This window comes from Octodon degus, unplaced genomic scaffold (assembly GCF_000260255.1).
Source record: "Octodon degus isolate 3935 unplaced genomic scaffold, OctDeg1.0 scaffold00307, whole genome shotgun sequence".
NCBI classification, from domain to species: Eukaryota; Metazoa; Chordata; class Mammalia; order Rodentia; family Octodontidae; genus Octodon; species Octodon degus.
The window spans coordinates 816,030-839,776 of NW_004524883.1; the positions used below are offsets into that span (position 1 = coordinate 816,030).

The 23,747-nt window shown below is 49.1% G+C and overlaps 5 protein-coding genes across 5 annotated transcripts in view; 3 read left to right on the forward strand and 2 right to left on the reverse strand.

The window, feature by feature from the left end:
* Nucleotides 1-5,089, reverse strand: part of Dhrs1 (dehydrogenase/reductase 1) — a 7,913-nt gene extending 2,824 nt beyond the window's left edge. The window contains exons 1-4 of the mRNA XM_004647468.2: nucleotides 4,818-5,089; nucleotides 4,376-4,546; nucleotides 1,772-1,915; nucleotides 1,555-1,634 (exon numbers count right to left, since the gene is read on the reverse strand). Of these exons, the coding sequence (XP_004647525.1) occupies nucleotides 1,555-1,634; nucleotides 1,772-1,915; nucleotides 4,376-4,525 (374 nt within the window). The 5' untranslated portion in view covers nucleotides 4,526-4,546; nucleotides 4,818-5,089. The remainder of the gene's footprint in view (nucleotides 1-1,554; nucleotides 1,635-1,771; nucleotides 1,916-4,375; nucleotides 4,547-4,817) is intronic.
* A 76-nt stretch (nucleotides 5,090-5,165) lies between these two features.
* Nop9 (NOP9 nucleolar protein) lies at nucleotides 5,166-10,659 on the forward strand. Its single transcript, XM_004647486.2, has 10 exons — nucleotides 5,166-5,511; nucleotides 5,727-6,188; nucleotides 7,406-7,516; nucleotides 7,755-7,896; nucleotides 8,022-8,214; nucleotides 8,835-8,975; nucleotides 9,373-9,498; nucleotides 9,682-9,918; nucleotides 10,056-10,161; nucleotides 10,493-10,659. The coding sequence occupies exons 1-10, from the start codon at nucleotides 5,265-5,267 to the stop codon at nucleotides 10,648-10,650; spliced, it is 1,923 nt and encodes a 640-aa protein (XP_004647543.1). The 5' UTR covers nucleotides 5,166-5,264; the 3' UTR covers nucleotides 10,651-10,659.
* Nucleotides 10,660-10,742: 83 nt separating this feature from the next.
* On the reverse strand, nucleotides 10,743-13,736 carry Cideb (cell death-inducing DFFA-like effector b). The gene is made up of 5 exons (XM_004647487.2): nucleotides 13,576-13,736; nucleotides 13,178-13,322; nucleotides 11,878-12,027; nucleotides 11,467-11,657; nucleotides 10,743-11,296 (listed from the first exon to the last, which is right to left on the reverse strand). The coding sequence occupies exons 1-5, from the start codon at nucleotides 13,614-13,616 to the stop codon at nucleotides 11,164-11,166; spliced, it is 660 nt and encodes a 219-aa protein (XP_004647544.1). The 5' UTR covers nucleotides 13,617-13,736; the 3' UTR covers nucleotides 10,743-11,163.
* A 2,611-nt stretch (nucleotides 13,737-16,347) lies between these two features.
* On the forward strand, nucleotides 16,348-18,179 carry Ltb4r2 (leukotriene B4 receptor 2). Its single transcript, XM_004647469.2, has 2 exons — nucleotides 16,348-16,468; nucleotides 16,830-18,179. Exon 2 carries the CDS (start codon nucleotides 16,850-16,852, stop codon nucleotides 17,924-17,926), a length of 1,077 nt encoding a protein of 358 aa, XP_004647526.1. The 5' UTR covers nucleotides 16,348-16,468; nucleotides 16,830-16,849; the 3' UTR covers nucleotides 17,927-18,179.
* Nucleotides 18,180-20,827: 2,648 nt separating this feature from the next.
* Ltb4r (leukotriene B4 receptor) lies at nucleotides 20,828-23,141 on the forward strand. The gene is made up of 2 exons (XM_004647470.2): nucleotides 20,828-21,075; nucleotides 21,889-23,141. Exon 2 carries the CDS (start codon nucleotides 21,898-21,900, stop codon nucleotides 22,939-22,941), a length of 1,044 nt encoding a protein of 347 aa, XP_004647527.1. The 5' UTR covers nucleotides 20,828-21,075; nucleotides 21,889-21,897; the 3' UTR covers nucleotides 22,942-23,141.
* The last annotated feature ends 606 nt before the right edge of the window (nucleotides 23,142-23,747 follow it).

Below are 23,747 nucleotides of genomic sequence, written 5' to 3' on the forward strand. Positions count from 1 at the left end.
AGGAGGAAGAGGAGGAGGAGGAAGAGGAGGAAGAGGAAGAGGAGGAGGAGGAAGAAGAAGAGGAAGAAGAGGAGGAAGAGGAGGAGGAAGAGGAGGAGGAGGAAGAAGAAGAGGAGGAAGAGGAAGAGGAGGAGGAGGAAGAGGAGGAGGAAGAGGAAGAAGAGGAAGAAGAAGAAGAAGAGGAAGAAGAGGAAGAGGAAGAAGAGGAAGAAGAAGAGGAAGAAGAAGAGGAAGAGGAAGAGGAGGAAGAAGAGGAAGAAGAAGAGGAGGAAGAAGAGGAAGAGGAAGAGGAGGAAGAGGAGGAAGAGGAGGAGGAGGAAGAGGAGGAAGAGAAAGAGGAGGAGGAAGAAGAGGAAGAAGAGGAGGAGGAGGAGGAAGAAGAATAGCATGTAAAACATAAGTTCTATATAAATCCATACATTTAGTCAATTTGAGTTACATCTTAGACTTTTTGAAGAAACTGATAAGCTAATCTAAAGAACAAGGAAAAGTACAAACATGAGGTTGACCAGACCAAGTTTGACTTGTGGCCAAAGGGATTTTATCCCACTATCACTCATATTAAAATGTTTGATGATATGATAGTTAAAAGGACATAGTACTGGTATAACAGTAGACAAGTTAATGAAACAAAATAGCCAGTAATTAGGCCCAAGTGTAAGTTAGCATGCAGAACAGTATAAAGGAAACACTTGAAATCAATAGAGCAAGATGAATCAATCAGTAAATGGACTTGGGATAGCTGACCAGTTATTTGGGTTGGGGAGGACTGACCCTCTACCTCTATTTCAAAATGAATTCCAAAAGGACACAATATTTAAATATAAAATAGGAAAACCAGGCAGGCATAGTGGCACACATGTGCAATTCTAGCACTTGCCACCATACCCATTGGAAAAGCTTTCCTTAACACTGCACTGACAGAGAAAATAATGAAGCAAGATTGACAGATTTTACTTCTTGGTTACTTTCACAGGTAACTGGCGGGTCACATCTATGAAGTATAGTTTAGTTATCCAACAGTAACCAGCAGACACATAATTGCTCATACTATGCTAATTGCACATAGTATGCTAGGCAAGTTCTAAATGATGTATGTGACCCTGTGCCACCCTGTAGTCCCAACTCTGACTTGCACCTGTCTGAGGGTCTGCAGTGAGGCTAAGGAGGGTTAGGAGGGTGAGTGCTCACCCTTTCTTATTAGCATCCTCTTGATCTAAAACAATTTTTCCCACTCACAGTTTTTGAACATAAAGACCATTATCTGTGTGTATTACTCAGAGAGCGAGGTTCCACCTGGGTTTTGTATTTAGAGAGACAGGAACAAGGCCAATGGTTTGTTCTGATGAAAATGACTAACAGACACAAAGTTGGCATTCTCGGGTACAGATACACACATGTATGGAATTATCCCGAAGACAAGGCAGAAGGGAGAAGAAAGAGACAGAGGAGGCCAGAGGAAATGGAGAACACACATGAAGAAAGGTCCATGTTCTAAGGCTGGGCAAGTAAAAAGAGTGCAGGTTACTGAAGTAGGGAAAGGGAAGCACGTGCCTGAGTCCAACATTGTTGATATCATCCCATATGGAGGCAGGGAGTTCCCAGAATGTCTTACTGGTGGCGTTCAGGATTGCCTGGAAGACACAGGGAGGGGGAATGACTGGATGATCTGAAAGAGGAAAAGTGTAAAGGGCTGGGTAATGGGAAAGGATGACGAATGGGGCAAGAGCAAAAGGTAAGGGGTATTGAGTTGGATCAAATTCAAAAATACCTGAACCCCAGCATAGGCATTATTGACCAGCACATCTAGACGTCCATTCTGTTCCCGAGTTACTCGCTCAAATAGGCTTCGCACTTCACTCTCCTGGCTTGAATCACACACCACAGGCACACATTGGCCCCCAAGGGATTGTGCCTGGTGAAGAAAAGATGACACGCGCTTATGGTTGCACACTAATGTGAAATATAAGGCAGTTTCTCCAACTAACGTGGGCTTGGGAACTCAAGGTGATCGAAGGAATCAAAGCCAGCAGTCAACACAACAGGCAATACCACCCCCTGGTGTTCTGTTTGTGGAACTTTAGGAAGTGACTGGGTCCTCCCAAACCACAGAATAGGATGGTTTGGGATCTCAGGTTTAAAAACTACAAATAAGAGTTACTGATGTAGCTCAGTGGTAGAGTGCTTGCCTAGCACGCACAAGGCCCTGAGTTCAATTCCTAGTGCCACATACAATACAATACATTCAATATAATACAAAACATTTACGTTCTTCTAGTATTTGGTACATGATACATCTTAAATCTTTTTACTTCTTCCCCATTCCCCTTTCCCTCACCCTTGATCTCTGGAACCCTGCCCATTTACAAAAGATCTATTTCCCTATTTACTTCTGTCAGTCCTTTATTTTGTTCTACATCTGTGCTTTGTCTTACTATTTAAGCTTCTGTGTCTTATATACTTCACTTAATATATTTTCCAGACATCCATTTTTCTACAAATGCCTAGAAATTACCCTTTATAGCTGACCACAAATACCACATTTTCTTTATCTATTCATCTAAAAATAATGAGAATGGGGAAAGGGGATTTAGAGTCACAGGGAGGGAGGTGGGGAGGGGAAAGGAATAAAAAAGAACAAGATGTGTTATGTACATGTAAGAGATATGTACTAATAAAAATCTATAAACATTTACTAAAGCCTTTCATAAGCAAGCTGAGGATAAACACAAGTCATGGGACCTATTCCTACAAACAAGGAACTGTTCTTTTCCTTGTCCTCGGTCATTTCCAACTCACATGCCCTCACAACTCTACCACTCATGTGAAACTTTTTTTAAAAATGTATTTTAGTACAGGGTCTACAGGGTCTCACTACACAGATTAGGCTCACAGTGATCCTCCTGTTTCCAGCCTTCCAAGCACTGGGATTCCAGGTGCGTGCCACACAGCATGCTGGGGCTCAAACCCCAGTCCCTGCGCCTGTCCAGGCAGGCACTTTAGTCTGTTGAGCTATTTGGCCGGCCCCTCACTTGAAACTCTTAATCCCAGCCCGCTTCTCCCTGTTCCACCAATGCTCCTGCTTGGTAACTGAATAACAGACAGGATCAGGTGAAGGATTTTCACAATTGTAGCCCACCCTCAAGCCTCAGAGGAGGAAGGAGACTTTCTGCAAGAACAACCTCTTATTCTCAGATCTACGCTCTGTGTGCCACTGTTTCTCTTACTTACCTCAACCACTGCAATGCCCAACTGCTCACTCAACATCTAATCTTTTTGCCTTAAATTCATTCTTCATAATCAAGTCAGTATAAACTATCAGAAACACCAAGCTATTTGAAAATATGAAATCTCCTGGAACACTGGAACACTTGTTTTTTGGTGTTGGTGACTGAACCCCAAGACTTTGAACATGTTAGGCAAGCACTCGACCACAAGCTACACCTGCAGCCCTCTGTTAGCAACCTTTAAGATCCATGGTTTGCTTGACGACATTTTACCCAGTCCTCCACCCTGCACTACCTGACAACTCCACAGATCTTCACCATTCTCCTCCACTCCTCTATGCATGCTGGAGCTAGAACCCAGCGCTTCACGAATGCTCAGAAGGGGCTCTAGCACCGAGAAATATTCTCAGGCCTTCTTTTTCTAACTCTTCCCTTTAAAGTTCTCCAGAGTGTTTCCCCTAACCACTCCCTTTATTATCTCTATGCACCTCCACACCCCAGGAGTCTGCTGTACATATCTCTTTCTTATCACTTATCGCATTACATAGAAATGACTGGCTTCTCCAAGTGGACATTTAAGAGCAGAAGTTACATTTTATTAGTCTGGCATGGCTAACAAATTAGAGGTGCTGAAACATTTATTTTACTGATACGCAGTAGAGAAGTCAAAAATACAGTTTACTAGTATCTTACCTCAAATAGAGAAAAACTGATGTCTAAAAACCTGTAGTTGAAACTGCAAAACCCTGGGCTGGTGAGATGGCTCAGTGGTCTAAAGCACCTACTTAGAACAAGCTTAAGCTAAACAAAAGCACAGGGACCGCGGTTCAATCCCCAGCACCACATGCCAGCCAGCCCCGCCCCCTGGTGGGCTGAGCTGGCCACACACACACACACACACACACACAAAATAAATAAATAAATAAATTAGAAAGAAATTGCAAAACCCCTTAAACTCTCAAACACAACCTTTTTTTCCTTTAAAATTCTCGTGGTATTGAAACTCAATCTTAACGTGAATTTACTTATGGAGTTTATTTTACACTGAGTAAATACTTAAGTTTCGTTTTAGAATACTAAAATGTCTACTAAGGTACTGGACTCCGAAGACTGGTTGATTAGAAGAGGTCCTTCAGGTAGTCACTTACCTCCTCAGCAGCGACCCGAAGGGTGTCCTCGTGGCGGCCAGTTATGTAAACCGTGGCACCTGCTTGGCAGAGCTGCAAGGCAATGCCACGGCCAATACCCCTCGAGGCACCAGTCACCACACACACTTGGCCCTTCATGAGAGGTGCCATGACTCCGGTAAAGGGGGTTATCTGTGAAGCAAAGAACGGCTTTGTGTCTAGAGGAAGGACACCGTTAGGGTGGGAGGGGCAGCCAGGGCTGGAATCCTTTAAGGGGAGACCAGTTGCCCTGGAGGACAACCAAGCTCGGGATCCTGGCTAGGCTGACTGTTCCTTTTGGGAGGCCCAGGGCAAGAAGGCTGGATGGGACACGACTGCTATGAGTGGAGCTAACTAGCTTGGGGACCCTGGCCACCCTCAGAGATCGAGCCAGGCCGTGGCTTTCAGGTCAGGTGCGCCTTACCTGCAGACCACAGTGCTTCTAGAATGCCTGGTGCGGTTGGTTCTCCAGGCCTTTTTACTTAGTAGTTGGAGAACTTTGATTCCGGACGACAGGGGAGATGAAATGACGCTATCTGGGTCAGAGTGCCAGGCTGGGGTGGAAGTCCACGCGCTGGCCAGGATGGCGCAGGAAACGTCCAAGAGAGACTCAAAAATCACAGGGTGGGGGAGGACAATTCTGGCGAAGGCCGCAGAGGGGCAGTCCAGGGCCAGGTTAAAACCTGCAATGATTGGCTGGCGGTCCGGAAGACAGCCCCGCAGCCGGCTCGGGTCGTCGCGATGCTATGACGTAACATACTGCGCCGGGGGCGCGCCGGCGTGTCTGGCTTAAGTTCGCGTCGGCGGGAGCGTAGCGGCGCGAGTGTTCTGCGCCCAGAGTTCACACAGACTGCGAGGTCACGAAACTTGTATGGGGCTGAGCCCGCGCTCCCCCCACAAAGTGGGGCGCCAGTTGCCAAGTGGCAGCAAGCGGGGGCGCGGGGCCAAGAGGTCGGGGCGACCCCCACCTGGCCGTGAACGGCACCCTCGGCCGCCTGCAGACCGGAGCTCCAAGTCGGCTGTCGAGGAGCATCCACACCTGAGCTCCGAAGCCCTGGGCTATTTCCGACGGGCACTGACAGCGCTGAAGGAGGCCCCCGAGGCCGGGGAAGAACGAGGTAGGGAGGAACTAAGGGGTGGGATCAAGAGCATAAAATCCCTAACAAGCTAGGAAACTTTCTAGGGAGGGTCTCCAGAGTGCGGGAAGTTGGCTTTATCCCTCGTGTCCTCCTTTTCGGCCCCCGCCCTTCTCCCCTTGATTAGGTGATGGAACATAACCGTACCCTCTTCTCAGTCTTTTAAAAGTCCTTTTCTCCCACCACCCCCCCTCCAGAGTTGATGGTGCGCAATATTTTGAAGGAAGTGGAAGCTCAGGCCCTGGCCTTGGCAACGAACAGGACGGGCAGTGAGATGCTGCAGGAACTCTTGGGGTTCAGTCCTTTAAAACCGCTATGTCAAATATGGACCGCTCTGTGCTCCAACTTTCGTTTTGTGGCCTGTCATCGGTGCGGGGTCCATGTATTGCAAAGTGCTTTGCTACAGTTGCCTCGATTGCTGGCGAGTCCAACAGAAGAGGAGGAGAGGAAAGAGGAGGAGGAGGAGGAAGATGGGAAGAATGGCACTTGGGAGGCCCTAGAGAAGCTGGTCTTGGCACTGGCCTCTGAGGTGTGTGATGATTTTCTTTTCTACTGTGGAGACATACATGGCAGCTTCGTGGTCAGAACTCTGCTGCAGGTGTTAGGAGGGATTCTTCTGGAGTCTGAGAGAGCCAGGCCCCGTGGCTCCCAGTCATCTGGTAAGTATAACAAGAAAGGGAACTGGCTCTGATGGATAGGAGAGTTTAGGAAGCTAAGAAGAGAAAAGTAAGCAAAGTCTTCAGTAGGGGGTTTGACCTTGGACAGTTAGCTGAGAAATTGTCTCAGAAGATCTGAAGACCAGAGATTAGTGTGTGCAGAGGTCTAGAGGTAAGGGTGTACAGATTGTTCAGGGGGTCAGCTGTTAGTATAGGGGCAGGAAGAGGAAGTGAGTGATATAGAGCCATAGACTTCAAACTATTTTTTTAACCATGACTCACAGAAAATTTTTTATTTTATTTATTTATTTGTATTTTAGGGAAGGATCTACAGGGTGTTCCGGGTCTCACCACTAGATCAGACTTACAGTGATCTGCCTGTGTACAGCCTCACAAGAGCTGGGATTACAGGTGTACTCCACCACTGCTGTCTCAGCGCTCCCCAGGGACAAGGGCAGCAGGGCAGGCCCGGGGATAGAACCCATAGCCCCTGCGCCTGCTTGCAGGTGCTTTAATATGCTGAGCTATTTGGCTGGCCCTGGAAATTTGTTTTTAAATATGACTCAATATATGTATATATTTGGCCAGCCCTGGAAATTTGTTTTTAAACATGACTCAATATATATGCATATAGGGCACGCTGCAGTTGAGACTGGGTGTGGTGGCACGTGCCTGTAATCCAAGCTCTTGGGAGGCTGTAAATAGGCGGTCCAATCTAGTGTGACACCCTGAACACCCTGTAGACCCTTCTTTAAAGTACAGGAAAGAAAGGAAAAAAAAAAAAAAAATATATATATATATATACACACACACACACACGTATTACATTGAAACAAAAGTTTAGAAAATACTGTTAACTATGTGCTATTTCATTTATAATTTATTTTGCTTTGTTCATGAACAAAATGCTGGTCAAAGTCACCAGCTTTATTTCATAACACAGTGATAAGCTCAGAAAACAGAAATATAGTCAGAGTATTTAAGGCCTGATTTTGGAGTACATACATACCTGGCTGAGTTTATGGCTCTTATGGACCATAAGGGAAGTAGTGGAATTTTTTGAACAATTAAAACAAATGTTTCAGTTTGTCATCCATAAGGGACATTTCAGTTATCTCATATCTGCTTTGCATCTCTAAGCTGAATCCTTGTTCATCTATGGAATTCTTCTGGGTGTCAATTTGTGTCTCATCGTTACTCATGTTTTGATTTTTCTTTAGAAGCACAAAGGGCCCCAATTCGGGAATGTAAATCAGCTGATTTTGAGGTTCCTCAAACTTTCCTGAATTGCCTTCAGGACCTGGTCTCCTTCTTTCTGAAGGACATTGCTGGTAAGGAGGAGATTTGGAGGAGGGTCTGGGATCCATCTGTTTAGAGGTGATTACTACCAGTTAAGGTCCTTACATCAGATCTTGCCTCCTGTCTTTAAACCTGATCTGGCTTGGTACTGTAAAGCATTCTGTGTAGATGCTTTGTGTCTGCAGTCCCTTGTACCTTGTTGTTCAAGGTTTTTACAGGTTGTGTAGCTTTTGGGCAAAGCATCTAGTTTTTTCTGCCCTCTCTCCGCAGTGTTTATCACTGACAAGATTTCCAGCTTCTGCCTTCAAGTGGCCTTACAGATCTTACACCGCAGACTGCCCCAGGTTTGTGCTCATCTCTGCAGTGCTACGATTGACTTCTTGAGGACTCGTAATTCCTCAGCAGATGGCAGGTATGGTCAAGGCCTTGGAACTGGCCCGAGTTGGTGGGACCATGTCACATGAGTGAGATGATGTGGTACAATTGCTTGTTGTATGAAGTGGAGTTACAGTGGTCTGCTCTTCCCCTTGTCTCCAGCCCCCTACTGCTGTTTCTCAGGGATCAGACAAGCTCCAGACTCCTGGAGCAGGTGCTTCTGGTGTTGGAGCCCCTGGAGCTTCAGAGCCTCTTTGAGGATCATTTCAAGGGTCAGCTGCAGACCCTGGCTGCACATCCCATTGCTAACTTCCCTTTGCAGCGCTTGTTGGATGCAGTCACTACTACTGAGCTGGTGAGTTGGAAACCTAGGTTGAGTGTTTTTCCTGCTATTCTTGTTTATTGGGTGTCATTTTATTGTGTGCCAGCCTTCTTATCTCCTGACAGTGTTGCCCATTACTTTTATAAAGTTATTATTCAGGGTTTTCTAGAGCTTAGAGTGGGGATGCCCTGCTCCCAGAGGAGATTTGTTTTAGTTTCTTAGGTGCAAGTACCAGCAGGAGATTGTCTTAATTGAAATTGGCAACGTGAAGTTTTATGGCTATCCAGTACTCTGGGTTATTAGTTATAAGCCTACACCGGGCTCTTGGCATTGCTGCTCTTTTCCTTGGCTGCTTAGCACCAGGGTGGGTGTCCCATTGGGCTTGTGGGTTGGGAGTTTCAATGGAAGGACTGGCTATTTCTGTTTTTCCCTTACACATAGGAAAGGGCTATGTCCCCTCTTTATGTGAGGTGGCACCTTTCTGCCCCTGTGTCTTGGGCTTATTCAACCAATCCCAAGACTTGACATTGACAAGCCTCTTTATTATATTCTGTCTAGTACTTTTAATTGTTTTCAGCAAGAACATTTCTCTGAAAAACTTAATTCATTATTACTAGAATGCCAAAGATTCTGCATCCAATGTTTCTCCTTAGCTGTCTCCTGTGTTTGAGGAGCTGAGTCCTGCATTGGAAGCTATCCTGGCCCAGGGCCATACAGGCGTAGTTGTTGCCCTGGTGGGGGCCTGTCGTAGAGTTGGGGCTCACCAAGCCCAGGTCTTGCAGCTGTTGTTAGAGGTAAGTGCTACTTAGAATCAATTTATTCTGAAGTCTAAATTCTACTGCTTTAGGACATACCTAATTTTTCGTGATAGTACCACTTGGTCTAAGAGATCTAATGCCAGGGGAGTTCACAGATACAGGGGAAAAAAATCCAAGAGCCATCTTATAGCTCTAGAATGAAAATTGTTTCCCAGTTGTTACACTTATACATATAGTAGGGATAAGTGTTTTTTGATCCCTACCATATGTATAGAGGCTGGGAATACAGCAAGGCAGATAAGATCCAGCCCTCTTAAAGCTTACTTTCTTGTAGAGTTAGGCTTTCTCATTTTTCCTGAATGTTTTCTCTGTGTAGAAAGCAGAGATTACAAGTAGGTAGTTCTCAGAATCACCATGTTTTTTCCTTCACTAGGCATTCCACTGTGCAAAGCCCTCTTCCCGGCAATTGGCTTGTGTGCCTCTCTTTGCCACTTTGATGGCTTATGAAGTATACTATGAACGTACAGAGGAGGAAGGGGCGGTGCCTGCAGAGCACCAGGTGAGTTAGCAGAGAGGCTAAGCTGTTGTCTCACTGGGATCAGGCTTTGCTGGGCTTAGGAAGCCCCTTGAGTAAGGTGGAGAGAGTCTGACCTCAGCCAAGTGAAGGTGGCATTACCCTGAGGATGAGCTCATCCGCCTGGCTTGGTGACTGCCTCCTAATTTTCTGTCTCCTTGCTTCCAGGAGGAAATAGCCACATCCAGGGCCTTTGGTGAAGTGACAGTACTTGGTTCTCTATTGCTTCAGCATCTGCTGCACTTCTCTAACCCTGGTCTTGTACTTCGAAGTCTGGGTGCCTTGACAGGGCCACAGCTTCTCACTCTGGCCCAAAGCCCTGCTGGTTCTCATGTAGTGGATGCCATCCTGACCAGCCCCTCTGTGACACGGAAGCAGCGCCGCCGTGTGCTGCAGATCCTAAAGGTTAGACTTCTGGCTTCTGCTTCATGAAAATGAGCTTCCTCAGGGTGGTATCTTAGCGTCAAGATAGCATATATAGTTCTCAGACTGTTTGACTCAGTTTGTAAGCCTTTTTGAAACTTTGTTTCCCTACCTATCAGGGACAATATGTGGCTCTGGCCTGTAGTCGCCATGGCAGCCGTGTTCTAGATGCCATCTGGAGTGGAGCAGCATTAGGGGCTCGGAAGGAAATCGCTACCGAGCTAGGTGAGTACCATCGTGTCTCTGATGTTTGCAAACTTCAGAATGCCCTTCTTTTACACCAGATAGCTGGGGAGCTTAGGAGTGGACTTATGTTCAGCAGAGGCATCAGTTCCCAAGGGTGGGCTTGGTTACTGGTCCTTAGCAGTCTGTTCTCACCTTGCTCTCTGCTGACTGTACTGTCTCTGTTGCCACCCCTCCTCCTGATTTTTCTTTGGAGAGTGAGGTGTTTATCCTAGTGGCAGGCTCAGGGTGGGGTGGAATGGGGGTCCTTCACCCCAAATAGAATCTGTCTCGAGGTGTGGGTGGTACTAATCATGAGCCATTTCTTTTGCAGGGGAGCAGAACCAGGAGCTGAGAAGAGACCCTTTTGGCCACCATGTCGCTCGAAACGTGGCCCTGACTACCTTCCTGAAGCGGCGAGAAGCCTGGGAACAGCAGCAGAGTGCAGTGGCCAAGCGGAGGCGGGCATTGCAATCAGTCCTTGAAGGCTAAGGCCTTGGGATCTGAGACTAGATGCTGACAGGGAGGGGTATGGGAGTGTCTGTCCAGTCCTCTCCTGGTTTAAGTAGGAGTGAGTCTTGATAAACATTTTTATATTTTATTGCAATTTTATTTTTAGGTGAAAAATACAAAGAAATAGAGATCTCAAGATTAAAAGTCAGAGAAGGCTGTTGTCAATGTGGTGGGGAGCTTAGGGATGAGGTGGGGGGTGTTGGTAAGGATGTAGCAGCAATTTGGGGTGGAATCGAGGTTCTTGGAGCAGGTTGTGGCCTTTGAGGGTAAGTGGAAGGTTGCAAATGTGGGTAAAGCAGGATAGGATATTAAGGGCAGAGTTCAGTTGGAGGAAAACATGTTGATTGGTTCTATCACAGTGGGGTGAGGACAGCGGGAAAGTTGGGGCTTGTTTAGTCTGCACTGCCTGCAGGTCCTAAAACTGGATGCGGTCGCAGTCTTCATAGCATGTCTCATAGAACAAGCCTGGGGACAAATGCTCAGAACCTCTTCTCAGTGGGGATGGAGGCGACCCTGACGCTGCCCGTACTCACCCCCCTCGACTACATGGCGAAGGGTGGAGGAAATTCCCAGCAGTACATGGCCAATGCCTTGCAGCAGCTTGGAGAGCCAGTGGAGGAGCTCTCTGAAAGGCAGACAAGAGGAAACAGATAATTAGGGGAAAACAGGAGTTCCCTGAGAGTGGAGTTTGTGATAAGGGAAGCTAAGTGGGGATGAGTGGGTGTAGGAGGTAAGAATTAGGGGAGCCACACACCTATAAGGAAGATTGGCTTGTATGAAATAGTGATCTCTGACCTGAGTACTTTTTTTGGACCCACTCCTTGAAAGTCACAGCTCATAGAATAGAGCCCATAGAATGTTGCTTTGACGTTTAGGCTGCCGAAGAGGTCTCGAGGATTTTGCTTGTATACATCAAAGGTGATGCGGGCAATGTCCTTACTGTGCTTTGGCTTCTCTCGGCCCAGGCCGTATGGCAGCATCCCACCCTGTAGGGCACCCATATCAGTGCACCCTCACAGTGCCACCCACCACTGATCCCCCTCAACACTGGGTCAGACCCATTGTGGACTGGGTCTGCTGCAGTGTCCTTGACAGTGCCATAGCTCTCCCAGTGCCTCTGCCCCAAGGTCAGGGTTGGGCTAGGAAGAAGCTGGGGAGAGCTGTGGAGTATTGGCAGCCTAAGCAGCTCCAGAATGGGCCTCTTACCCTAGCAGTGCTCCAACTTTGTCCAGGCTCCAGCACCATCAGGCATGTGTCATCCTCTAATAGCTGAAAGAAGTCCTCACTCTCCACAGCAGTACCATCCTCTTCTAGTACCAGTGTTAGCACTCCACTCAGCAGCAGGGTCTCCAGTGCCTGCCCAGTGGCAAGAAACAGAGGGAAGGGGCAGATGTCATAGCACTCCCCTCCGTGGCTGCCCAACATCCATTGGTCAGTCCTAGACACTAGTTGTGTACCAGCTCTACATTCTGGTGCTTTGCCATCCCATTTTAAGGTATCATTTCATAGTCCTTCAGTTCTTGGGGAACTCTCACTAGGTGTGACCAGTGAGAGAAAGTGTGTCATAGCACTAGGGATTGAATCCAGGGTATTGCATATGATAGTCAAATACTGTTACTGACCTACACCTCCAATCTCCTATGACATCATTGTCACCTTTCCCTGATCTGTAAGCTACTGCAACTGGTTTTGAATTTAAAAAAATTTTATCCAGGAGTTTGGCATGGTAGTGTATGTCTATAGTCCCAACTATTTAAAAACCTGAGGCAGGAGGATCACTTGAAATGAGGTGTTCAGGACCAGACTTGGTGACGGCAAGATTTCAGCTTAAAAAGAATAAAGCCTAGCTAGGTTATTTGGAAATGTACTTCTCTTGTCCACGATGTTCCTCTCACTTCACCCACAGTGTTCTCTATTAGTGCTGTTTAACTTGTACACTCACTAAGTTCCAGGTATTTATGAAGATTTTACATACCTGTCTTACTCATTTCACAGGAAGCAGCAGAATCAGGATTTGAATTTGGTTTTTCATACAAATAACTATTCCTGACTTCTCAATTCCATCCCTCTAGCTCTCCCTACTGCTTCCTCCTACTCCCAAAGAAAAGCCCATGATAGTGGTACCTTGGTACTTGCCATTCATTGGTTCCAGGAGGTACAAAGAGTATCAAAAATTAGTACCAAACCAATTATTTTGGCTGGGAAAAATTTATCCCATCATGCAATCAGCATGAATTGCCGTGTGCATTGAGTACCACACTGAGTACTGGGACAACGTTTTCACGTGAAAATGCACTGAATAGCAAGTTCAGTGAATTTCAGAGCAGCTGAGCACTAGGCTATGATTACTTGGAAAATAAATGAGTTTTCCCCAACACAAGAAATCACTGGGTTAACTCCCTTGCTCTTAGCCTGTGTGACCTCAGCCCTTTCTGCTCCATCATTCCAAAGTGTCAGTTGGGCCCCTTGGCCATCCCTGCTATGGGAACTGAGGAACCTGGCTCACCTTATCTAACAGTTCCTGGCGGGTGGCAGCTGTGAGGCCTTTCCGGACTGTTCGCTTGTGATCACAGACACGGAAAGGTCTCTGAGGTGGTGGAGCTGACGTCCAGACCCTACGGCCAAACTCGGAGCTTATGCTGGATACCGACCTGAAAGTTAGGAAGGAAGGAAGAGGAGTTCTGAGAGTAGGGATGGTAGGGGTGAGGTGGCGGAAGAGTTTAGGGGAGAACATTCCGGGCTTGTGAATTAGCCAACTGGATGAAGACCATGCAGAGGGGTTAGAAGGTGGACTAACCCACATAGGGGCCAGGACAGGAAATGAATGTCCTTGGGGCTGAAGGATTTGTTCCCCTGCCTGCCCCCATCCAGAGTTGGAGGGTGGAAAGAAGGACTAGGGATTACCTGAGTAGGTCTTTGGGGCTCAAGGACGGGAGGTAATCCATGGTTCAGGGAAGCAATAGCAGAGCTGCCTCTCCGTGACTTCTGCGGTGCTGGGCCTGAGATATTTTCTGTTGTGAACCTAGAGTGTCACCCTTCGTGAGATGGGAGATGAGTCAAATCCGGACTCTGGCCCCCCTTCCTGGCCAGTAAGAAGGACAAAGTCCAAGGGGAGGGAAGGAGGAGGGGCCTAGACTCAGTAGGGGTAGTGGGATTCCCCAGCAAAAGCCACTAAAGATGGGGATGAGGGGTGAAAACATTGTGAGGGTAAACAGGAGCTATGTGAAAGGATTAGAATGTGGCCTCTAGTGTCCATTTCTGTGAGGGAACTCTTCTTTTTTGGAGGCAGTTGTTAGGATCTGTTTCTGGCTCTCAACTTTCCAGCAGCTACATTGCATGTGATCTGCGTTGTTCGTGTTGCCACCTACTGGAAAAAACATAAACTGCAGCTTTCAGGAAAGGCTGTGTCCAGGGTGAGGAAACTGGCTTAGTGTGCGAAATAGGGTGGCAGCTGGGGCAAGGTCTGGAGGTGAGCTGTGAGGCAGTGCGTCCAGGTGTGGTGTGAGGACAGGCTGGACACTGGTCTCTGGATCTGCCTTGGACTGTAGCTCCTGCCTTTCTTGCTTACCTGCTCTTCTTGGTTGGAGAGGGTCTGGCTCCACATTTCTCAGGCTTCATTTGCCAGAACTTTCTGCTCAATGATACTGGAATATTCACCTTTTCTCTTTCCTTTTGCCAACATATGAATGTGAAAAAGATGTGAGTGAGTCAGGAGGTGTCCTTTGAAGGCCTCAGAACTTTATTTTTTGGTGGTACCAGGGATCAAACTCAGGACCTTGCACTTGCCAGACCAGCACTTATTCCACTGAGCCATCTCCCGGCCCAGGCCTCAGAACTTTAGTTTTTGGTATCCTAGATCTCATCTCTGACTTGAGTTGCAGCAGTGAAGCTCAGAATCACAGTGCACGCCTCAGATGTGCACCATCTTTGCTTCCTTTGCTCGTTTTCTGTATACTGAACATGAAACACAAGCCGGGTGTGGTGGCGCATACCTGTAATCCCAGCATTTGGGAGTCTAAGGCAGGAGGATTGCTGTGAGTTTGAGACCAGTCTGTTCTACAAAGTGAGCTTAAGGGCTTAAGGCCAGCCTGAGCTGCATAGTGAGACCATGTCTCAAAGATAAAAAAAAAAAAAAAAGGAAAGGAAAAGAAAGTAAATATAGAAGACCTTGACCATCCTATGACCCAGGCAGCTGTATTTGTCATGCGGGCTTGAGCACAGGAGGGACCTTGAATACTCCTGGCATTGATAACAGTGTTCATGTTGTTGACCAAAACACTGAAAGAAACTAGCCCCAGGCCTGAGCCAGATTTCTTAGACCCTCACAAAAACTCTGGCAGGAGGAAGGTAGACCATACCTTCCTCTCCCCGTTACTCACAAGGATACAATGCTGCCCATACATGGAAAGAGCTTTTTTCTTCAGAATCCCAACTGATCCTATCTGGGGATGTCTGGGACACTCCTGTGGGAGCTTCCCTGCCACCACTTGGAATCACAGCCATTATGAGTTTGGCCCATGTGGAAGGTGCTTTGTTTTAGTGGAAGCTGTTGTTCCTTAACCCCTCAAAGTACAAGGGTGAAGTATAGGGGTGTCAGTGCCTCAGTGGCAGTCCTGAAACAATGGGTATCCTCTACACTTCTTTGAAGTTTCCAGTGGCTACAATGGAACAAGCTGACACTCCTCTTGGCTTTCCTCTTTTCTCTTACTCCTCTTCCTGAGCTGAGCTGACACCCTGGGTACAAGAGTACTTACACCTTCATTTCAAGGTCTGCTTTAGAGGAACACAAACTAAAACAGTGGTTCTGGTGTTCTTGGTCCCAAGAAATCTCAGTTCTGGCTGTTGGCTGGACAGAGAGGCCTTTCTTTTCCTTTTGCCACTCTACCTTCCAGGTCTCTTTCAAGTATCTTCATGTCCAAGCTTTGTCTGAATTCTCCAAGAACAGAGGCTTCTTTTCAATGTTTGTACCCCGTACTCTTTCCTGTCTCCTTGTGCCGTGGTGTCATCTCATCATGTCATCTTATGGTTATGACAAGACTTCCCAACAAGGTCAAGAGCTCCTTTTAACTCCACACTCCTTGTTTCCCCAGGGCCTAGAACTGAGCCTTAAAAGCTGTGGGGCTGAGGACATAGCTCAGTGGCACAGCACCTGCTGGGCAAGCATGAGGTCCTGAGTTTGATTCCTGGTACAAAACAAACAAACAAACAAAAAACCACCTTACATTGACAACCTAGTGAGAGCCAGGAGAGTGGAGGGTGGAGGGCAGGGCCCAAAGCAAGAAATGGGAGAAGGTGGGCTGGGAACTAAGGAAGCCAAGGGCTTGGCAGAGCCAGGAAGCTGAGGTCAGGCACAGAGAGAGCAGTTGGAAGAGTGAATTGTTTGGGTCAACTTCTGTGCCAAATACTGGCCATGGAGCCTAGAGAACACAAGTGCTGCAGAAGGTGGATCAGAAGGACTGGAAAAGAGGGAGGAGTGACAGAAGCCCAAGTGGGGCCTAGGGTCAGCCTTCAGCAGAGTGCTCCTACTCCCCTTAATTTCTAGGGCAACTTACCCCTTCAGCGTTACCCTGTTTTCTAGGGAAGCAGGTTTCCACAGGCCTGGGCCTGTTAGTGATGAGAAGGCATCACATGAGGGAGGGGCTCCGGGAAAGGGCCAGGATGAGCCCTGTCTTGTCCTTCACTATTCTCACCTCACCCTCTGTAATAGTCACAGAAGCAGGAGCCTCACCCTCTGTGCTGCACCTTTCAGCTTTCCCAGGCCTCCTGCAGACCAACAGCACTGCCTGCTCCCAGCTGAGTAAGTAGATCTATCTGTCTGTGCCCCTTCACTGCCCACTTTTACCCTGACGTATGAAGAATAGGGCTGACCCAAGAAGAAGGGGACAGGCTAGATCCTGGTGTGAGGATTGTGGCCTGGGTACTGCTGGGCTCTGGGAAGGTGCCAGGATTGTAGGCAGTCATCTGGCAGGGAGCAGGTGCTCTGGGTTCTGAGGAGTCATGGTTGAATTGGGGCTCAGGGTCCCGGAAGACATAAAGGCTCCCAGAGAGCAAGCAGCAGGTTACAGGGAAGTGGAGGGAGGTGTAGGGAGCCTAGTCCCTTCTCACCTAGCATTGTGGCCTCGGCCCCACCCCTCCATGACCTCGGTGGCCCTTTCCAGCCCCCTGTAGGAGATGAAGGATGACCGGCTGCTACAGTCCCCCCGGGAACGAGACGCTGCTGAGCTGGAAAGCTTCACGAGCCACAGGCACTGCCTTCCTGCTGCTGGCCGCACTGCTAGGACTGCCCGGAAATGGCTTCGTGGTGTGGAGTTTAGCGGGCTGGCGTCCCGCACGGGGACGGCCGCTGGCGGCCACGCTCGTGCTGCACCTGGCGCTGGCTGACGGCGCGGTGCTGCTGCTCACCCCGCTCTTCGTGGCCTTCCTGGTGGGGCAGACCTGGCCGCTGGGCCAGGCGGGCTGCAAGGCAGTGTACTACGCGTGCGCTCTCAGCATGTACGCCAGCGTGCTGCTCACCTGCCTGCTCAGCCTGCAGCGCTGCCTCGCAGTCACCCGCCCCTTCCTGGCGCCCCGGCTGCGCAGCCCGGCCCTGGCCCGCTACCTGCTGCTGGCAGTGTGGCTGGCTGCCCTGCTACTCGCTGTCCCTGCTGCCGTCTACCGTCACCTCTGGGGCAACCGTGTGTGCCAGCTGTGCCACCCTTCACCCACCCACGCCGCTGTGCACCTGAGCCTGGAGACTCTGACGGCCTTTGTGCTTCCTTTTGGGCTAATCCTGGTCTGCTACAGCGTGACTCTGGTGCGGCTGTGGAGTGCCCGCTGGGGCTCTGGGCGGCACAGTGCACGGGTGGGTAGGCTGGTGAGCGTTATCGTGCTGGCCTTCGGCTTGCTCTGGGCCCCCTACCACGCGGTCAATCTTCTGCAAGCTATGGCTGCACTGGCTCCACCAGAAGGAGTCTTGGCGAGACTGGGCGGGGCCGGACAGGCAGCGAGGGCTGGAACCACGGCCTTGGCCTTCTTCAGCTCCAGCGTCAACCCAGTTCTTTACGTCTTCACCGCCAGGGATCTGCTGCCTCGTTCTGGTCCTCGTTTCCTCACGCGACTCTTCGAGGGCTCCTGGGAAGCCCGAGGGGGCAGCCGCTCCAGAGAAGGCACCATGGAGCTCCGAACTAATCCTCGGCTAAAAGTAGTGGAGCTGGTTGGAGGCAATGGAGACCCCGGGGTTGGCCTAAAGAGGGGCAGTCAAGAATGGGACTCTTGACACTGATCCCTGCACCGGGCCTGCTCTTCCCTAAAACTTGCCATTGCCCCTGGAATTCACCACCCTGGGGCATTTGGGGACCCTCCTCTGAATACAGCTTGGATTTGGCTGAGCAGGATTCTTTCACATTGGACAAGCCCAGATTCCTCCAAACTGAGGGATTGTGAGGGTGAATGACCTCTGTTAAAAGTATCCTGTTCCTGGAGATTGGCATGCACCCATGTGTTGCATTGCTCACCTGTTTCCAGTAGCTCTTATGAAATACACTGGGAAGCCACTAGCCGGTGGTTTAAGTGTGCTCCCTTTGGTGGTTCATCATGCTTGAGTTGTCCTGAAGCCATCTGCTTCTCAGGGTGGGACAGTACAGTGGCATCCTGACCTGTCTTCTCCAATCTGGGTGGCCTTGTTCCCCTAGATGTATCTATAGAACCACTCTGGAAATAAAAAGAGAAGGAGGAAGGAAAGGTATGGGAGTTTGGGTGGAGATAAGGATGAGATCAATTCTTTGGGGTCTATAAGAGTTTTGTGGGGGAAAGAAACTGGTTAGAAAGGAGAAGGTAAATCAATGAAATTTGAAAAGAAGTGTTCCTGCCTGTCTTGTGGTTGGTACAGTGGGAGAGAGGCACACAAGGAGTGGATAGTGGTGTAGGGGTTTGAGAGTCAAAGACTTACCTGACCACCTGACTACCCCACTCCTGGGCAAACTTTTTAAAAGTGCCCCTGGGATGAATGGGGATTGGGAATGAAGGGAGCACAGTGAATGGCCAGCATATTGGGAAAACAGGAATAATTTCTCAGGAAGGTACACATCTCTCTTCTTTCTACTAAGCTTTGCCTCTTCTCAAGACTACTTGCACCCGGGAGATGGCTCAGTAGAATAAGCGCTTCCCTGGCAAGTGCAAGGGCCTGAGTTCAATCCCTGGTTCTGGAAAAAAAAAAAAACTAAATTAAAAAAAAAAAAGACTGCTTGCTATTCATAACCCCTTCTCCAATACTTCTTAATCTTTACCTTTTGGAATCTCTTTCCTTTGTTAGACCTAAAAATTGTTCTGGATCTTGACACTTTGGATTTGGGGAGCATATTATGAGAATCTTTTCAAGGGGCATTCACAGGCACATATATAACCAAGGCATCCCATTTAGTCTAGAACTTTCTTAGATTTAGCACTGAAAACCTCTGTTAGTCTTTCAGCAGCCAGAGATAGTTGGCACCTGGATGGTTACTCTAGCCATCAACCCAGGCTCTGCTTTAGTAACTTGTTTGACTGACTGACTGTTTACGACCTCCAGGCAGAGGTAAAGAGAGAAAAGGAAACCTAGAACTCAGGGACATGCCAGGATCACCAAAACTGAGGTTGGAGGAGCTCTGAACCAAGGGATCAGGGAGTATCTTTAGAGTACCTCTTCCTGAGGATATTTTTGTTTTGTTTTAGGTACCAGGAATTGAACTCAGGACCTTGTGTTTTCTAGGCAGGTGCTTGTGCCTCTGAGCCATATCCCCAGCCCTTGAGTACCTCTTCCTGATGGAGGAAGAAAGGCCCTTTAGATAGATGAGGTGGGGAGCTGCTTGAGAAAGGAGGCGTAACCCCTCTCTTTCTGAAGCTTCAGGTTCTGGGCTTTGGGTTGATCCTGAAGCTGTAAGCTGGAATATTCTATCTCCAAATGAAGGTTTTTTTTCCTGGTCTGGTGCTTGGGGCAAAGGTTCACTGGCTTACTCTGTGACACATTCCCCAGCTTACACACCCAGACAGTCAGAAAGTCCTTCCTCAACTACCCTTCAATTCTTGCTGCGGTTTCACCCCATTTCTTTTCATCATATCCTCTGCCTGACAGTTACTGGGTCAACTCTGCTCTGGTTTTTCTCAACTTGGAGCAAGTGGAGGAGCTGGAAAGTGTAAAGGACTTCAGTGGCCACCATTATGCCCTGCATCTTTCCTGTGAAGTGACAGGATTGAAAGAAGCAGGAAGGCTTATGGTAGACTGGAGGAAGAGATTCTTAGTTCTTAGCTTCCACAGGAGACTTCAAGGAAAAAAGACATCCTTCCACACATGGAGACAGAGGAAAAGATATCCTTCCATGCAGGGAGGCAGAGAAAAAAGACATCCTTCCATGCAGAGAGGCTTCTTTTCTTTCCACACTCCTGGATTCTTGGTAGGAAGTGTCACTGCCCATCCCCCTCACTTCTCCTCATGCTCAGCTCAGCCTCCACTTCCTTTGTCTGTCAGAGGTGGAGCTGGACCACCTAAGGCTGTGAGATGTAGGTGCTGATCTGCTTGCCTGGCACTCAGTGCCTAGATCTAAACTCAGCAGGGTAACTACATGGGCAAGCACAAGGTGAGTGGGTGGGAGAAAGTGAAGGCATTGGTATTCTGTGTGGTGTTCCAGCCACTTAAGACACTGGCTTCTACAAAAGAGAATGGAGAACAAGTTGCTTTGGAGAACCAATCTTTTTAGGTATAGTAGGGAGAGGAGGTGCAAAGAGATGCCCTCCTCCCCTGCAACCCTGATGGTGGTTTGAACCGAAGCCAAGAGTAAGGTGCTGTCCCTTTTGGTTTACTGACATGCGCTTTTTAAATCATGATGTTATCTACCCTACACCCTGACCCAGAACCTAGTTACAACTTCAATTTACATTTCCCATTAATCTAAAGATCTATGGTATACACACATTTTTATGTAAAATATAAAGAAAAAATAGTTTTGGATATACCAGTATTCTAGGCTCTCATTTTATGCCCTCCAGGTTCTTTTCCTCTTTCTCCCATGATGCAATTCATTACTTTGTTCATTTTTCCAGTCTACACCTGCATCTTGAGACCACGCCCCAGCCAACTCACTCTCCACACCCCTCTTCCCTCTCATTGCTCCTTCCAAGGCTTTCTCATTTGGCCCCACCCGGTGGGGCTGCCTGGAACAGAAAGACTAGCCCCCTCCTAGTGAAGGAGGAGTGGGGGTTTCAGCCCCACCCTTAGCAAGATGCCACTTCCCCCTCTCCTGCTCTGTGAAACTTCCTCTCTGTCCAACTTAGCTGACAGCACCCAGACCCAGGGCCAACCCCCTGGCACTGGGACAGATCAAGTGATCAGCTATACCACCTAGCCCTGACCTGAGATTGCCACCAGCTTCCAACCGGTGTCTGGCAAAACTTGTAAGTACTGTAGGGGTGGAGATGATGGTGGGGGAGGGACCAGGTACAGCTATGAAAGAAGGTGCCAAAGAATCTCCAAAGAAACCATAACCACTATAAAGGAATTGTGAGGATTTGCCCTCAGAGCCTGTCCAGTAACTTCTCCCAATGCTTTTATTCCTGGCCCTCCCTGATATCCTTGGGGAGAGTGGGTGGGTGCTGGGAAGAAGTCAGTGGGACCAAGGGACTAAAGGCTGGAACAGAGGAGTGAACCTTTCACAGGGTGTACCTTTGGTGAGTGAAGTCTCCCAATCTGCTTCTGGGTTTGGGGTCTTTACTTAAGGGAAGGAGGTTGGAAAGATCTGTAAATGTTGTTGCTGCCGCTACTGCTTCTGTTGTTACGGCTGCTGCTGGATATTTTGCAATTAGGTCTGTGGTCAGGAAGGGGCCCCACGGCCCAGTTAGGAAACTATCTTTGTACTCAACTAGATCCCCCCTGGGGGGGTATTGAACAAGGGACTTTACATTGAACAACATCCCCAGCACTTTTTTATTTTTTATTTTGAGACAGGGTCTCACTAAGTTCGTTACCTAGACCGGACATTAACTTGTGATCCTCCCAGCACTTCGGCTTCCCAGGTTGCTGGCATTTCAGGCATGTGCCACATGCCAGGTCCAGGCTGCCTTAAGACAGATCAGTTGGCAGTGGTGGGGGTAATATATTTTGGAGAGGCCTCCGGTGCTTCTAAGGTTGGAAATAATCCGGAGTACTCAGGCTAGGTGTACCCAGGGCTTTGGCTTCTACTCTCATACATGTCCACCCTCACTCTCCAGGTCCTTGTGATGGACACGAACACTACAAGCCGTCCAGGCCCCTCCTCAGGAGGTGCCACCTTCATACCTCTGTTGGCTATGATCCTATTGTCTGTGTCGATGGCTGTGGGGCTTCCAGGCAACACCTTTGTAGTGTGGAGCATCCTGAAAAGGATGCGGAAGCGGTCTGTCACTGCCCTGATGGTGCTGAACCTGGCCCTGGCTGACTTGGCCGTGTTGCTCACCGCTCCCTTTTTCCTGCACTTCCTGGCCCGGCGCGCCTGGAGCTTTAAACTGGCTGGCTGCCGCCTGTGCCACTACATCTGTGGAGTCAGCATGTACGCCAGCATCCTGCTCATCACAGCCATGAGTCTGGACCGCTCCCTGGCGGTGGCCAGTCCCTTTCTGTCCCAGAAGGTGCGCACCAAGGCAGCTGCCCGGTGGCTACTGGCAGGCATCTGGGTGGCATCCTTCCTGCTGGCCACACCAGTCCTAGCGTTCCGAACGGTGCAGGTGCTCAAGGAGGTGGAGGTGTGCGTCCCGAACTATCCCAGCGACAGGCACAAGGCCTTTCACATGTTCTTTGAGGCCTTCACAGGATTTGTGGTGCCCTTCCTGGTCGTGGTGGGCAGTTACTCCGACATCAGCCGTAGGCTGCGCCTGCGCCGCTTCCGCCGCAGCCGCCGCACCGGCCGCCTGGTGGCGCTCATCATCCTGGCCTTCGCGGCTTTCTGGCTGCCCTACCACGTGGTGGGCCTGATCGAGGGAAGCCGCGCGCTGGCCGGGACGCTAGACCAGTCCCTGCCAGAGCTGACAAAAGCCCGCCACGTTTGCATTGCGCTGGCCTTCCTGAGCAGCAGCGTGAATCCGCTGCTGTACGCGTGCGCTGGCGGCAGCCTCCTGCGCTCGGCTGGCGTGGGCTTTGTGGCCAAGCTGCTGGAGGCTACGGGCTCTGAAGCGTACAGCACCCGCCGCGGGGGCACCCTGGCCCAGACTGTGAAGGGTCCTCCCATGTCTCCAGAAACTGGCACCGGTGAAAGCCTCGACGCTCTCAAGCAAAGCGAATCAGACTAGGTCTGGTGGAAGGACACTCAATTTCCTCCTCGTGGAATGCCCCGCGCTTTTTGACCTAATTCAATTCTGTACGGGGAGGAGAATGGATGTGCAGAGGTGGGTGGAGAAGAAGAGGAGTGGGAAAAATTAGGGAAGAGAGAGACAGAGACAGAGAGACAGAGACAGACAGGAGACAGAGACACACACAGACAGAGGGACAGGACAGGATGGAGGAAGGGAGGGAGAGAGAGGAGAGAGGAAAGAGAGAGAAGAGAGAGAGAGAAAAAAAGGGGGGAGAGAATATGACTATGAATATGTTAGTTCAGGCAGCCTTTCAATTAAAACCAAAGTGTAAAATCTATCACCTCTGAGTGGGGCATGTATGTTATGGGGCCTTGGCCTGGTGGGGTTGAGAGGTATGGCCTTTAGTTTGGTATGATGTACAGTTTTTAAAGGATCACAAAAGTTGACACAGACCCCCGCCCCCTGCCCACATGATTTGGATGGAGGTAGACGATCTCTGCAGGTTTCACTTAGAAAAATTCTATAGGCTTTTATGGGCGTCTGCAGTTGTCAGGGAAGACCATGCATGTGGGCTCATTACTCCAGACTGGTGTCCCAGGAAACCTGCTGAGGAGACAGCTCTACTGCAAATTGTCTTCCCGGAAACCTGCAGTATGAAGCACTGTTAGATGACTCCAGCTTCCTGCCTGTAATTTTCACTGTGTCAGCAGCAGATGTTCTAGGGCAGTGATGGTAAACCTTTTAGAGCTTTCAATAGTACAAACAGCCCACTGTGGCACTCATGCCATAGGTTTGCCACCACT

Coding starts and splice junctions, on each gene's coding strand:
- Ltb4r (XM_004647470.2), top strand. CDS start 21,898: ATGGACACGAACACTACAAGCCGTCCAGGCCCCTCCTCAGGAGGTGCC.
- Nop9 (XM_004647486.2), top strand. CDS start 5,265: ATGGGGCTGAGCCCGCGCTCCCCCCACAAAGTGGGGCGCCAGTTGCCA. Junction 7,897..8,021: donor AATTCCTCAGCAGATGGCAG/GTATGGTCAAGG, acceptor CCTTGTCTCCAG/CCCCCTACTGCTGTTTCTCA. Junction 10,162..10,492: donor GGAAATCGCTACCGAGCTAG/GTGAGTACCATC, acceptor TTTCTTTTGCAG/GGGAGCAGAACCAGGAGCTG.
- Cideb (XM_004647487.2), bottom strand. CDS start 13,616: ATGGATTACCTCCCGTCCTTGAGCCCCAAAGACCTACTCAG. Junction 13,323..13,575: donor AGCCCCAAAGACCTACTCAG/GTAATCCCTAGT, acceptor CCTAACTTTCAG/GTCGGTATCCAGCATAAGCT. Junction 12,028..13,177: donor GCCAGGAACTGTTAGATAAG/GTGAGCCAGGTT, acceptor GCCACTGGGCAG/GCACTGGAGACCCTGCTGCT.
- Ltb4r2 (XM_004647469.2), top strand. CDS start 16,850: ATGACCGGCTGCTACAGTCCCCCCGGGAACGAGACGCTGCTGAGCTGG.